Source organism: Pipra filicauda, unplaced genomic scaffold (assembly GCF_003945595.2).
Source record: "Pipra filicauda isolate LSUMZ 115617 unplaced genomic scaffold, ASM394559v2 scaffold67_size6003252_pilon, whole genome shotgun sequence".
In the NCBI taxonomy this organism is placed as follows: domain Eukaryota; kingdom Metazoa; phylum Chordata; class Aves; order Passeriformes; family Pipridae; genus Pipra; species Pipra filicauda.
Window position 1 is genome coordinate 1,800,722 of NW_024104842.1, and position 12,920 is coordinate 1,813,641.

General features: G+C 39.0%; 1 protein-coding gene across 3 annotated transcripts in view; it reads left to right on the plus strand.

Moving 5' to 3' along the window:
• The window catches only part of CENPU (centromere protein U), an 18,777-nt gene continuing 5,857 nt past the window's right edge, over nt 1–12,920 (plus strand). For 2 of the 3 annotated variants that reach the window (XM_027735427.2, XM_027735425.2), the window contains exons 1-11: nt 129–220; nt 400–529; nt 1,974–2,091; nt 3,493–3,598; nt 4,173–4,263; nt 5,333–5,405; nt 8,255–8,372; nt 8,763–8,841; nt 9,927–9,974; nt 11,319–11,380; nt 12,690–12,846. In XM_027735427.2, coding sequence (XP_027591228.1) covers nt 479–529; nt 1,974–2,091; nt 3,493–3,598; nt 4,173–4,263; nt 5,333–5,405; nt 8,255–8,372; nt 8,763–8,841; nt 9,927–9,974; nt 11,319–11,380; nt 12,690–12,846 — 903 coding nt within the window. In that variant the 5' untranslated portion in view covers nt 129–220; nt 400–478. Of the gene's footprint in view, nt 41–128; nt 221–399; nt 530–1,973; nt 2,092–3,492; nt 3,599–4,172; nt 4,264–5,332; nt 5,406–8,254; nt 8,373–8,762; nt 8,842–9,926; nt 9,975–11,318; nt 11,381–12,689; nt 12,847–12,920 lie in introns of those variants that run through there. The other variant, XM_027735426.2, reaches the window with a different exon arrangement.

The following is a 12,920-nucleotide window of genomic DNA, read 5'->3' on the forward strand; positions in this document are numbered from 1 at the left end:
CCTTCCCTTCCTTCCTTCCTTCCCGGCGGCGGCGCGCCCGGTTCGAACGGCGGCGGGAAAAGCGGGAGTGTGCCCTGAGGGGTCGGGCCGGGGGGCGCTGGTGTTCGCGGGGAGACGGGGCCGGGAGGGCGGGACGAGGGTCTGCCCTGCCCGCCTTGGGGCGCTCGGCGAGGCGGGCTGGGACCTCCTGCGTGAGGGGAACTGCAGCGGCGGAGCGAAGGTGCGGTCCTGAACAGCAGCGTCGCGATTTATCTCTTTTATGTGCCTGGCTCGTTACTAACTGATGTATGCTGTATAGCACTTATACGTCGGTCTAGGCTAATGAAGTGGGTTTTACTGCTTTTAGAGTGAGCTGAGCTTCATAAATTGAAGTAACAAAGATTTCCCGTTCTCTCCCAGGTACTGACACAGAGAAAGCTGATTTGTGTCGGGGACAGTTTTTCACTGACTTTATCCTCAGCATATACTGAATAGCGAAATGTCCTCGAAGAAGAAAATAAAGAAGACTCATACAAGCTATAAATTAGAGGTAGGTTTTGCTAGGTTGGGCAGAATTCAAACAAGCCGTGTTTTGTTTTTGTTCAGAGCATCCAAAGGAGTGTAAAGAAGATGGTAAAGAGTGTAGAGGGGAAGCCATAAAAGGAGCAGCTGAGGTTACTTGGCTTGTACAGGTGGAGGAGACTGAGGGAAGACCACATCGTGGTCTCAGCTTCCTCACAAGGGGAAGAGGAGGGGCAGACACTGATCTCTTCTCTGTGGTGATCAGTGACAAGACCCGAGGGAATGGCCTGAAGTTGCATCAGGGAGGTTTAGGTCAGATATTAGAAAAAGATTCTTCACCCAGAAGGCTGCTGGGCACTGGAACAGGCTCCCCAGGCAAGTGGTCACAGCACCAAGCCTGACAGAGCTCAAGAAGCGTTTGGATGATTCTCTGAAGCTCATGGTGTGATTCTTGGGGGTGATCCTATGCAGAGTTAGGGGTCAGATTTCAATGATCCTTTTAGGTTTCTTCCAACATAGGATAGTGTGTGATTCTGTGTTGTGTTATCATGCAGTCAGGGCATTGTCTCTGGAGGTGGATGCGCAGGAATTAATGCAGGGCTTGCTTTGCACAGGCACTGTGCAGTCCCTGCTGGGGCAGGCTTGGGGTGCGTGCGTGGGGTTTTCTTTTTTTCCTTCTGGGAGTAGTACAAAATGGACCAGTGACTTTCAAACAGGCAAAAGTTTAAAAACAGTCTCATAAAAGAAAAGAAAACAATTTGTAGAGGAAAGAGTTGATGTGTCTGTATTTTGTACCATAACAGAACTTGTGGGGCACTGCTAAGCACTAGTAAAATTAAAAAGCTTAGGAAGTTGGTGTTTTCTGCTTATAATTCACTCTCCATGCACTCACAGAAATCAGTGAGAGATTCGCTCTCACATGGTAAGAATGACATACAACTGTTTCATAAAACAGTGTCATTCCCTTTACCCTTCTGTTTTACAGAAGTCTCTATGTAATCCTTGATTTAAAAATTCCCCTTTTTATAAGGTTACACTATAACTTTTCAATTTTTTAAAATGACAATAATTAAATTGAACAAGGATGGAAATTTATGTATTATAGAGATGAAAGAAGAAATACTTTAATGCTTGAGAAGAAAAAGGACACAGATCATAGAAATCAGATACTAGATTGTTATAAGACTTCTAAGCTTGCATACTCATTTTCATGAAAGAAGACAAAGCTCACACTAGAGTACAGTATCAAATAGTGCAATGTACATGTTTTATACTATCACTTCTCTTAGAGGAGAAAACCCAAAGCCTGAGTTAAAAACAGGCTTCAAATACTTTATGCCATGGCTCAGTAGTTAATATGGTCCTGGTTAAATGTATTTCTAGTCAAATGTTCTTGAAATTCATTGTCATATTTAATCTGTTGTGCATTCAAAAAGCTGGATAAACTGGCTGTTAATTTCATACCCATCCAGGAACACAAAGCCAATTCCAATCTTCGCTGGAAATCACTTCTGCTTGAGGAACCTGATGTCTCAAGGATATTGAAGGTAGCGGAAACAAAACACCTGGAGGAGCTTGATGATTCCTTTGGTTAGTATTAACTTGAATGTCATTTAATGTATGATTTTCACAAACAAACCACAAGGGCAAAATGCTTCAATGCTTACCTAGGAAAAGTTATTGGTTTTTTGCCAGAGAAAGTAGTGGACAGGAGAGACAGAGAGTTTGTTATGTTATTTTCTATAATTTAGGAAGTAACAAGAATAATGCTGTAATATGTACAGGTAAAAGTTAACAGAAAAATACTGGCTATTCAAGTTTTATATCTGAATGGTAGAATTTCACACATTATAATATTGCAGATGTGTAAGAATTTACATTTAAAACCCTAAGTTCAATATCTTAAGTTATTCTCTATTAAGCTACGGAAATTATGAAGTAAAATTTTTGCTATTGTAAGAGTCTTCATGGCAGCAAATTTGAACATTCACAGGGATGTTTTTGTGCCAGTTTCAAATCTTATTTAAAAAAATAACATAAAACCATACAATTTTTGGTGAAGGATTAAAACCATTTCCATGCTTTGTATTGTATTTCTGTAATGAGGCCTCAGTATAGAGGCAGAGAATCAATTTAGATGAAGTAGGTGCTCCTGAGTGAAGTCCTCTATTATTGTGTTATATATATATAAATAATTGAAAAACTGTGTGATTTGAAGTTGTAGAGAAAATGCTAAGAGTTATTTCTCAACTGTAATTGTTATTACTCTAAGAAAATCATGGAAATATACATGTGACTACTAGAAAGAGCATTGAAAATGAGCTATAAATAATTTAGCAAGAGGATTGTTATAAGGGCGAGACGGAAAGATGAAAAGCTCTTCTTTCCCTGACTTCTGTGCTACGTATTTAGACTATAAAAAGGATGCCCACTGACACTAGTGTAAACTAAGACAAAATTTATGTGGCAATGTGCTTGAAAAAAAAAATTATACTACAGAGGGCATGCTAAAACCCAAAGTTCCCAGAGTTCTAATCTATTTTGGTAGCTACCTTTAAGAATTCTACATTTACAAATATTCTGTAGCAGCTGTAACTGTCTTCTTATAGCATCCAATAAAGCAGCTTAAAGTCTATATTAACAAAAATTAGAAAGTAGTTGTTTAAATATGTAGAAGGTTTATGTATGCCATAGCAAAGAGAGACTTTAAAGACACTGTACAAAATATTTTGCCTGCTATGTGCCATATGTACATGCCCAGCTTTCCTGCACCTTTGTTTTGAGTTTGTAAAGAAATAGCAGGTGGCTGGGTACGTAAAACTTTTCACTATGTATTTTTTTCTAATCCTCAAATAATACTTTTAACAAGAACTTCCTTTTTAATAGCTAGCAAACCACAAATACCCTAACTAAATGCTTAATGGCGAGCAGTGCTCCTTGCCTTAAGAGATGGGAGCAGTTTTCATGCAATTTGTTTTCTGTTCTTTATAGATCACCCTTTGCACAGTACTGCTGTGGATGCTTATGGAGAGGAACCCTCACAAAACGAGTCACTTGGTCATGTTTCAGCACTGCAAAGGCAAAATACAAAAAGAAGGTCTGGTGAAAAAAAATAGAATTGCCAGCATTTAATCTTTACATTTTTTGGTTAAGTGGGAAAAACGTTCTATTTGTCGAGTTTCCCTAGCTGCTTATTAAACAGATGCTCTAACTTAAAATTCCCAAGATCAGAAACCAAAAGAGTGAGGTTGAAGATTGTAGAAAACAAATGGTAGAGTAAATCTGAGTCTGCCTTTTGTAAGCAGTACAGTACTTACTGCAGTTTTTATATTGAAAAGATTTTAAAATGTCTCTGTGAGGTATTAATTTGTTCTCTAAATGCTGGTGTCTAAAGTTAAAAGATGGAAAAATTGAAAAATGGATAGAAGCCAGTTAAATTATATGTAACAGAGAAAATTATTTAAAAATATTTTAATTCAAATTTTTGTATGTTTCTCATTTGTTTAATCAAATTTGGTTTAAATCTGAAATAGTTATAATTTGAATTAAATAGCAAGACAGTAATAGTGCTTGTATGAGAGTATGTTGTGAGAGTATTGTTACTTTGATTTTTGTTTTGTTGTGTAGATCATTCTTTCTCAGTGTATAACTGTATGTTTTTCTTTTCCTAGTAAAAAAATGCATCTGTCAAAGACATCTAATGGTGATAAGCAGATACTCAAAACAGCTGGTGCTGGAGATGGACCTCTTAAGGAGACTGCGGTACACAAAAAGTTGCCTAAGTATTATCAGTCAATTTAAATTTAGCTTACTTCTTGCCACGCCTGCATTAGAGGGTGGGGTGAGAGGAAGACCTTCCATTTGTTTCTTAGTACTGCCATAGTATTTAATTGTATCCAAAATAATCAATCCTCAAAGTATTCCTGAGAGATAGCCAAGTGAAATGCTTAAAGCTACAGTCATCATGTCAGCATGGAATATAATATAATAGGCAGGTGTTCTGGATCCTGTAGCCTATTCTCTTTTTCATTTGGGAATATGTTCTTTCCTTATTTCAAATATCTTCTTTGTATCTAGAATACATGTGCTTGAAGAATGGCATACCAGATGGAATATGAATCCTTTTTGTTTTTTCAGTATTGAAACAAATTTATGAGAGAAAAGAATACTGATAAAATTAATTTTGAATGTGTATTAGAATTAAAAGCCATCCAGTTTTGAATGAGTGTTTTTCCACACTTACTCCACAACTAGTGTAAAATGCGCTTGGCCCACTTCCAGACATACAGAGGAAGTTAATCATCTGCAGGCTCAAAAGTAGACCTGTGATAAAAGAAGCTGTGCAGTAGTTTGTATAAAAGGTTTTTTACATATTGAAATTTATTGGAATTGCTGAAAACGATGCTGTGAAATTCAATACAGATTGTTAAACTGGATGTATGCAGCACTTTTGTAGGAGTGCTGTTGGTGTCACAAAGTAGTCAAAGTAGAGAAAGAATGGGGACAGAATGTGGGTGAAAAGAAAGGTGAGCAGGCAGTGTTGATCAGAGAAATGTTAATACTGGGCAATGACTGTGCTGAACTGAGGGTCCTTATGCTCCTTAACGTGTTCCTAGTCCTGCTGCACGGCCAGTGGCCAACGTGTCCGTTGGTCAGTTCAGTCAGGCAGCTGCTGTCCTGCAGCAGTGTGGTCACTGTGCTGGGATTCTGGTGAAACGAGCCTGTGTAAATGTTACAGATGTTTCAGTCAGGAAATGCTTTTTGCCTAATTGCCATTTTAAATTAATAATAAGGGTTTATTTTGGAAGTTAATCTGCTTTTCGTATCACAGAAGGGTGTGAATGCTACTCAGTTCCAGGCGAAAAAGAAGCAGCCTTCAGAGGAGAGCACATCAGACCCTTCTGGTAAAAACTCTCATATAGCTTTTCCTCATTCAAGATGAATGTTTTTCCATGCTTTTAATTTCTGGTACCTAGCAACAAACTCTTGGAGAAAAGGCAAAATAGGAAGGTGTATGCCCAGTGGAAGCAAGGTCAGGAGACAGAGGAAGAACTCAGAGATGCTGCTTGCCACTGTAGGGAGAAAATTTGTGCAGACAAAGCTCAGCTGAAGTTGAAGCTGCCAGAAATGTGAGGGACAATAAAAAGTTTTTTCCAATACATTAATGGCAATAGGCAGTGTAGAAATATCATCGGCCCATTACAGAATGAGGATGGTCACCTCACAAACAGGGACAGAGCCAAGGCAGAGGTGTTTAATGCATTCTTTGCCTCTATCTTCAACTCAGATGATGGACAAAGGGGGTCTCAGTGCCCTGAGCTTGAGGACCATGACTTTGAGAATGACCAACTCCCTGAAATTGTGCAGGACCTGCTGCTCCAGCTGGACCCCTACAGATCTATGGGGCCTGATGGGATTCATCCAGGAATCCTCAAAGAGCTGGCTGATGTCATTGCAAAACCTCTCTTGATGATTTTTGAGCGGTCTTGGGAATCCGGAGAGGTCCCAGCTGGTTGAAAGCTGGTGAATGTTGTCCTGATTTTCAAGAAGGGCAAGAAGGAGGACCCCGGAAATTACAGACCCATCAGTCTCACTTCAGTGCCTGATAAAGTTATGGAGAAGATTATTCTGGGAGGTATTGAAAAACACCTGAAAGATAATGCAGTCATTGGTCACGACCAGCACAACTTCATGAGGGGAAAGTCCTGCTTATCAAACCTGATTTCCTTTTATGACAAGGTAACCCACCCAGTTGATCAAGGGAAGCCAGTTGATGTAATCTTTTTGCATTTCAGTAAAGCTTTCAATACTGTCTCTCACAGGACCCTTCTGGACAAAATGTCCAGCACACAGCTGGATAAACACATCATGCAGTGGGGTGAGCAATTGGCTCACGAGTGGAACACAGAGGGTAATAATGAAATGGGGCAACATCAGACTGGTGACCTGTCACTAGTGGGGTTCCACAGGGCTCCATCTTGGGCCCTGTGTTCTTCAACATCTTCATAAATGACTTGGATGCAGGACTGGAAGGGATATTAAGCAAGTTTGCAGAGGACACAAAACTGGGAGGAGCTGTTGACTCCCTCGAAGGCAGGGAGGCCCTGCAGAGAGACCCTGACAAATTAGAGGGCTGGGCAATCACCAACCATATGAAGTTCAACAAGGGAAGTGCTGGATTCTGCACCTGGGCTGGGGCAACCCTGGATGTTTGTATAGACTGGGGGACAAGAGGCTGGAGAGCAGTTGCAAGGAAAGGGACCTGGAGATCGTGGTCGATGGCAAGTTGAATATGAGTCAGCAGTGCCCTGACAGCCAGGAGGGCCAACTGTGTCCAGGGAGGCATCAGGCAAAGCATCACCAGACGGTCAAGGGAAGGGATTGTCCTGCTCTGCTCTGCAATGTGGCGGCCTCACCTTGAATATTGTGTGCAGTTTTGGGTGCCACAATATAGGAAAGATATTCAGCTATTAGAGAGTATCCAAAGGAGAGCAGTGAAGATGGTGAAGGGCCTTGAGGGGAAGTCGTGTGAGGAGTGGCTGAGGGCACTTGGTCTGTTCAGCCTGGAGGAGACTGAAGCGAGACCTCATTGCGGTTACAACTTCCTTGTGAGGGGAAGAGGAGGGGCAGGCACTGATCTCTTCTCTGTGGTGACCAGTGATGGGACCTGAGGGAATGGCCTCAAGTTGTGTCAGAGGAGGTTGACGTTGGATATTAGAAAAAGATTGTTCACCCTGAGGGTGGTTGGGCACTGGAACAGGCTCCCCAGGGAAGTGGTCACAGCACCAAGCCTTGACAGAGTTCAAGAAGCGTTTGGATTGTACTCTCAAGCACATGGTGTGACTCTTGGGGGTGGTCCTATGCAGGGCTGAGAGTTGGGCTTAATGATCCTTGTGGGTCCCTTCCAACTCAGCATGTTCTGTGATTCTGTGATACTGCTTCAAGAAATGGAAGGTTTTAGTTTCAGTTTTGTCATAGACCCACATTTGATCCCCATGGTTTGCCTATTCCACTCCTGAAGGGGTAAAACATGTGTGCATTATCCCTCTAAGGCAGACTGGTTCCCTTTGGAGGGAAGTCTGGGGCCGTGGATATGAAGCTGTAAGAGGTGTCAGTACATTCCTTGGTCTGGAAGCCTGGAGCAGCAGCTGGGGCAGAACTTGGAATGCCCCTTGTGTCATCTTGCTTCCTTTGAACCCATCATATTGTAGTACTAGACTGACATTTGAGAGTGTGTGAAGAAACATGGTTTAACTTTTTGTGGAATTAGTTAATAATACTGTTGCAAAATCTAAGGAAATGTATTTGTATATAGGGTTTTTTTGAAGCATATATGGTATTAATGCAAAATGTATACAAATATGAAATAAATGTAATAAAATAAATATAAATAAAATACAAATATAAAAACTCATGATTCTTTGCCCAAACTCAGACTAATAGTTTTTACAAGACAAAAAATTATATCTACAGTCAGTGTGTAGTTTATTTTTTAATGTGTTTCTGGACTTGCTTGAAATGATTAAGAGTAAGTTGTATATGATTGATCATCCCAATTTTAAAGGGCTTCTAGATAAATCTATCATAGTTGTTCAGCCGAAGACAGATGAAATAATATATCACTCTTCTCAGATTTAATATTAAAATATTCATAACTTTTGGATGGTTATTTTGATCGTGGGAACAATAATTTTTCTATTGTTTTAGAACATGTACCTGAGTTATGCAGGTTGAGTTTATTCTGTTGTTTCAGTGGACAGCCCACATTCTGTACAGGTTTGGTGTCCCAAAGAGCTGGAGAGATCTCCTAGAGATATTACAGAACTGGATGTTGTTCTGGCTGAAGTTGAGAAGATAGCAGCAAATTACAGGTAAATATTCTGCTTTCCTATGATTGAATATTCAAAGTTTTAAAAAGGATTTACCTGTGTTTTTGCTAGTGGGCTGTCCTTTGGGGAATGCAGTATTGCATGGTTACATTCTAATGTTATTTTCATGATTGTTCAGTTTCTGTGATACAAATGTTTTTTCATATGTGATCTTGACATGGTCTGCAGGGATTTGATATTTTTTCAAACAATGCCACATCTCAGCTGCCATTTTTCAAGGTAGAAATTAAGCTATTGCTAGTATATGAAAGATCTGCAGTTGCCTAGCTGCTTAATGCTGAGTTTTATTCGTTACTTAAAGAAATGTTGTGGGATGAGATTTCCCCTTTACTGAACTAAGTGGGTTGTGTTTTGTCCCTCTGACTTCTCCAGACAAAGCATAGAATCAAACATTTGCAGAAAGGCTATCATTGACTTCTGTTCTGCTTTCAAGGGCCAAATCACCGATCTTGTAAGTACACCAGAAATAAAATCAAGTTTTGTGGTCAGAAATGCCTATGGTTTTATATTGTCCATTACACACTTATTTTACAGTACGTAAAATTTTCCAATCTATTGTCAGTATAAATAATACAAAAGCAGTCTGTTGTGTGCAGGTTATGATTTGCTGCCTGTGTGCAGGCTTTCATAAGAATTACCTCCAGACACAACACTGCTGTCATGCAGGTACTTGGCAAAATTGTCAGCTTTCGAGAATAGAGAAGCATCTAATAATCCTGAAGTGTTTGTCATATCTAAATCATTATGTAGGAAAACTGGAGGGCTGCATAATTTGAATGAGCATAACAGCTGTGTCAAACACTGTTTTAAAACCTCATGGACTAGAGTTTTATAAGGCCAATGATTTAATTTTTATACTGCGTCTCAGTGACTCTTGTTTAGAGGCCTGAGTAAGGCCTCTAACATAATCCAGGGAAAATCATCCTTTTTTAATGAGCAGTTTGAACATAACTGTAAGATATTCAAGAGCGATCTGGACACAGTCCTGTGCCATGTGCTCTAGGATGACCCTGCTTGAGCAGGGAGGCTGGACCAGATGACCCACTGTGGTCCCTTCCAGCCTGACCGATTCTGGGATTCTGTAACAAGCTTATTGGTTAGGAAGACTAAGATTTCTTCTCACTAATTGTAAGGAGTGAAATGAACTCAGAACTTTGTAGGACTTGTGATAAGTACAATGGATAAGTACTAAAACTATAGTTCTAAGTGTTTCATGAGAAGGAATAAGTTTTAAAAAGACTAGATTTATACCTATATATATAAAGTTATAGAAAACTTAAGCTAGGTAGTATTACAGTAATTGGTACGAGTGTTACTTGCACTAACTAATTTTGTGCAACAGTCTTTCTCTGGCATGAGGAGAGAGGAAAGACTCCATACACAAGTGATACACTTGTAATCTCACTTTGAAACAGTGTTGGCTTTTTAAATAGCTTTTTATGTTATTCCCAAGTAATTCTTGCAGCCATGATTTTAGGAGGATAGTGATGAATTCAAGATCCATAGTCAATCTGTAATTCTTCTTTTCCTCTGTAGATAGCGGGAGTCCAGGAATTAAAGAATATGAAGAGGAAAAATGCTAAGGTAAATACATATATATCACTAGATTGTATGGCATACAGTAGTGGGCATTGAAATTTCAAGAAGTTGACTGGAAGAAATAAAATAATTGACAAAAAGGTGTACTGTACTACAGAATCAACTGCACAAATAGGGGATAGGGAACCACCAGAGTATTTTTGGGAAAGATCTGAGTAAATATGATGGAATGCAAACTCCATACATATACTGCTATAGGGGGTAAAAAGAAGGAATGCACATTAGGATGTGTAGGTGTCTATGCATGTGAAGTACTCTTTTGGTTTTTTGGAGTTAGGTGGTTTTTTTTTTTTAATGAGTACTTGTGAGGCTTCTGGAGAGCTAATTAAATATTGAGTGCTAACCTTCAAGAAACACAAATGAATATAAAAATCTAGGAGAGCAGCAAAGATGGTGACCTGTGAGGATAGAATTGGATTTCTTAGTTTAAAGAAGTCTATGGGAACTGCATTCCCTAAATATATGCAGAATTTTTGTTCAGAAGAAGGCAGTTCCTCTGTTCATTCAGAGGGAGTAGTTATTTACTGAAAATGCAGTTGGGGAATGTTGACAGGAGGAGGAACTAGTGTAAGAGCAGAAAAACGTTGCAGTGGTTTTATCAAGGAGAGGTGAATGCCCTAGAGCAGAGAGATTTAAGAGAAGCATAGGCACTGTCTGGCTTTCTGCCCAGATTAACATCTTCTGCAAACTTTTCAAGGACAAAATAGCTTTCAACAAATAAGGTCAACATGAGGCTTATTCTGGGATGTAGCAATTAATATGCTAAAGTCTTGTTGATTTGAGGTGATATGGCAAGCTACTCAGCACGTAAAATAATACACATATAGAATTCACAGACACTCACATTTATCCTGACTTTGACTCGTATACATTTGTTTAAAATGAGATTTTTAGTTGCTAAATTTAATTTTAGGATCAGTTTTGGGTGTTGCTTTTTTTTTTTTAAATTGGATGTTATATTAAAGAAAGCTTAGTTATGGCAATCATGCTGAACATAGCTTTATGTTAGTTTTCATTTTGACCTAGAGTCAACTCCTAGAGTTGGTCATGTTTGTGTTCAAAATGTCACAAACTCCTTTTGTATGCTTGTAAAGTGAGTGTTCCTTAGGAGAAATTTTGGATGGAGATAAAAGTTTGACATTTTAAATAGCTTTGAAGTGTTTAAAATACAAATGTAAAATATGGCAGTTTATAAGGTCTGATATCTTGGAATGTTCCACGAGAATCAGAAGCATAAAATCCCAGAGAAAAGAAGCCAATCAAATATGAGTTGTTTGCCTTTGAAATTGCAGAAACTGTTTCAGAGACTTTGCTCACTATTTGTTTCAGGCAGTAACAAACATCAAAAAGAAAAGGCAGCGACTGGTGCAACTCAGAGAAGAGCTAATTGGGTATGTTTCTAATGATGCACAATAATAGCCTGAAGAGCTTAAAGAATCTGTATTTTGTAGCTCAGAAGGGAAAGTAACTTTTTTTGGTTTTTTTTCATTTTATTTGTTGTCTTGCTTTCTGTTTTTACAAAAGCTTGTGATGACCTCTCCTTTACATATATCAGTTGCCTAGATAGTCATTCTTGCAAGTTCTCTTAGCTAAATAAATAGTTACTAGGATGGTGTTTCACACCATGTGTTCATAAGAAAAATACTAATGTTACAATTTGAATTGCAAAGGCGCTGTATCATAAATTTACAAAGGTAATACATAGGACTTTTTTGGTTTTGAGGTGGGAGATTGTATTTCACCTCTGCAATTTGACAAGCGTTCCTCTCAGTACCTGATTTGCTTTCATCTCATGTGGCTATGCAATTCCCCATCTCTAACTTGGCATTAATCTTAAGAGTCATTTAGATAAACAACATAGAAATCATGTTATTTGGAAGAACCATTAGGCTTCCCCACATCCCATTGGTTGCTAGTGACAAGTTTTATACTGAAGCTGTGTATAACGTCACTCCTTAAGTTATCTCTGTAGGGAACCAGGGCCTTGGATTGACAAGAACAGTGTAAAAGCCTTTTCTCTATGGCCATGAGAGCTTGTGTAACTTTGCAGTACTATGGACAAATTATGCTCAAAGAACTAATCCCTCAGTATGGTTTGAACCCCCTCACAGACTGAAAGCTGTCTTCGCATTTTTTATGTGTTCTGTTGTAATCCTTTGGTCATTTTAAGAAAGCTTTTTTTCTGTTGAATGAAAATGGCTGTTGGTGTTCAGTTTTTGGAGTGCTATTGTAATGGATTGAGCCCTCCAGTTTACTTAGGCAGAGGTGTAGGTAGTTTGTAGATCCTGAGTATGCTTCAGCATAAGCACTTGAACACCTCAGCCTGCAGACAGGCGTGTGCAGAACACCTAAAGAAACTATATTTGGAAAACTTAATTGCTTAAAAGAGAGGAGCTACATTGTCAGACTCAAAAGACAATTTTGAGTCTGACAAAAGAATGTTCTTTTTGAGAATTAAAAAAGTGCTCAAAAAGAGTTTCTCTTTGAGAAAGAGAGGTTTGGGGTTTTTTGGTGGATTTGGACTCATGCTCCTATTTAAGTAATATGCTAGTTGTTCTAATTAAACAGTATGCTATACTAACCTATGTTTTGTGTTTCTGAGCAACCTTTCCTTCAAGTCTTCTTCAGAGGAAATATGTTCATAGTCATTCATGCAATAAACATGCAGATACAAACATCAAAGCCTTGATTCTTTTTCAGAGCTGAACCACAACTGACACAACTACAAAGAGAATATGCTGAGATAAAGGAAAGGAAATCTTCCTTGAGGCAAACAATTGAATTACTTACTGATTTAAAGGAGCTACAGCAAGACTGTTTGGATTTTAGAGAAGAAAACCCAAAAGAAAAAGTGGTAGTAAGTACAAATTTTGCATGTATTTCCGAACAGTTCTGGGTCACAACTCTCCTCCCCATTTTTTCTTTCCTGGA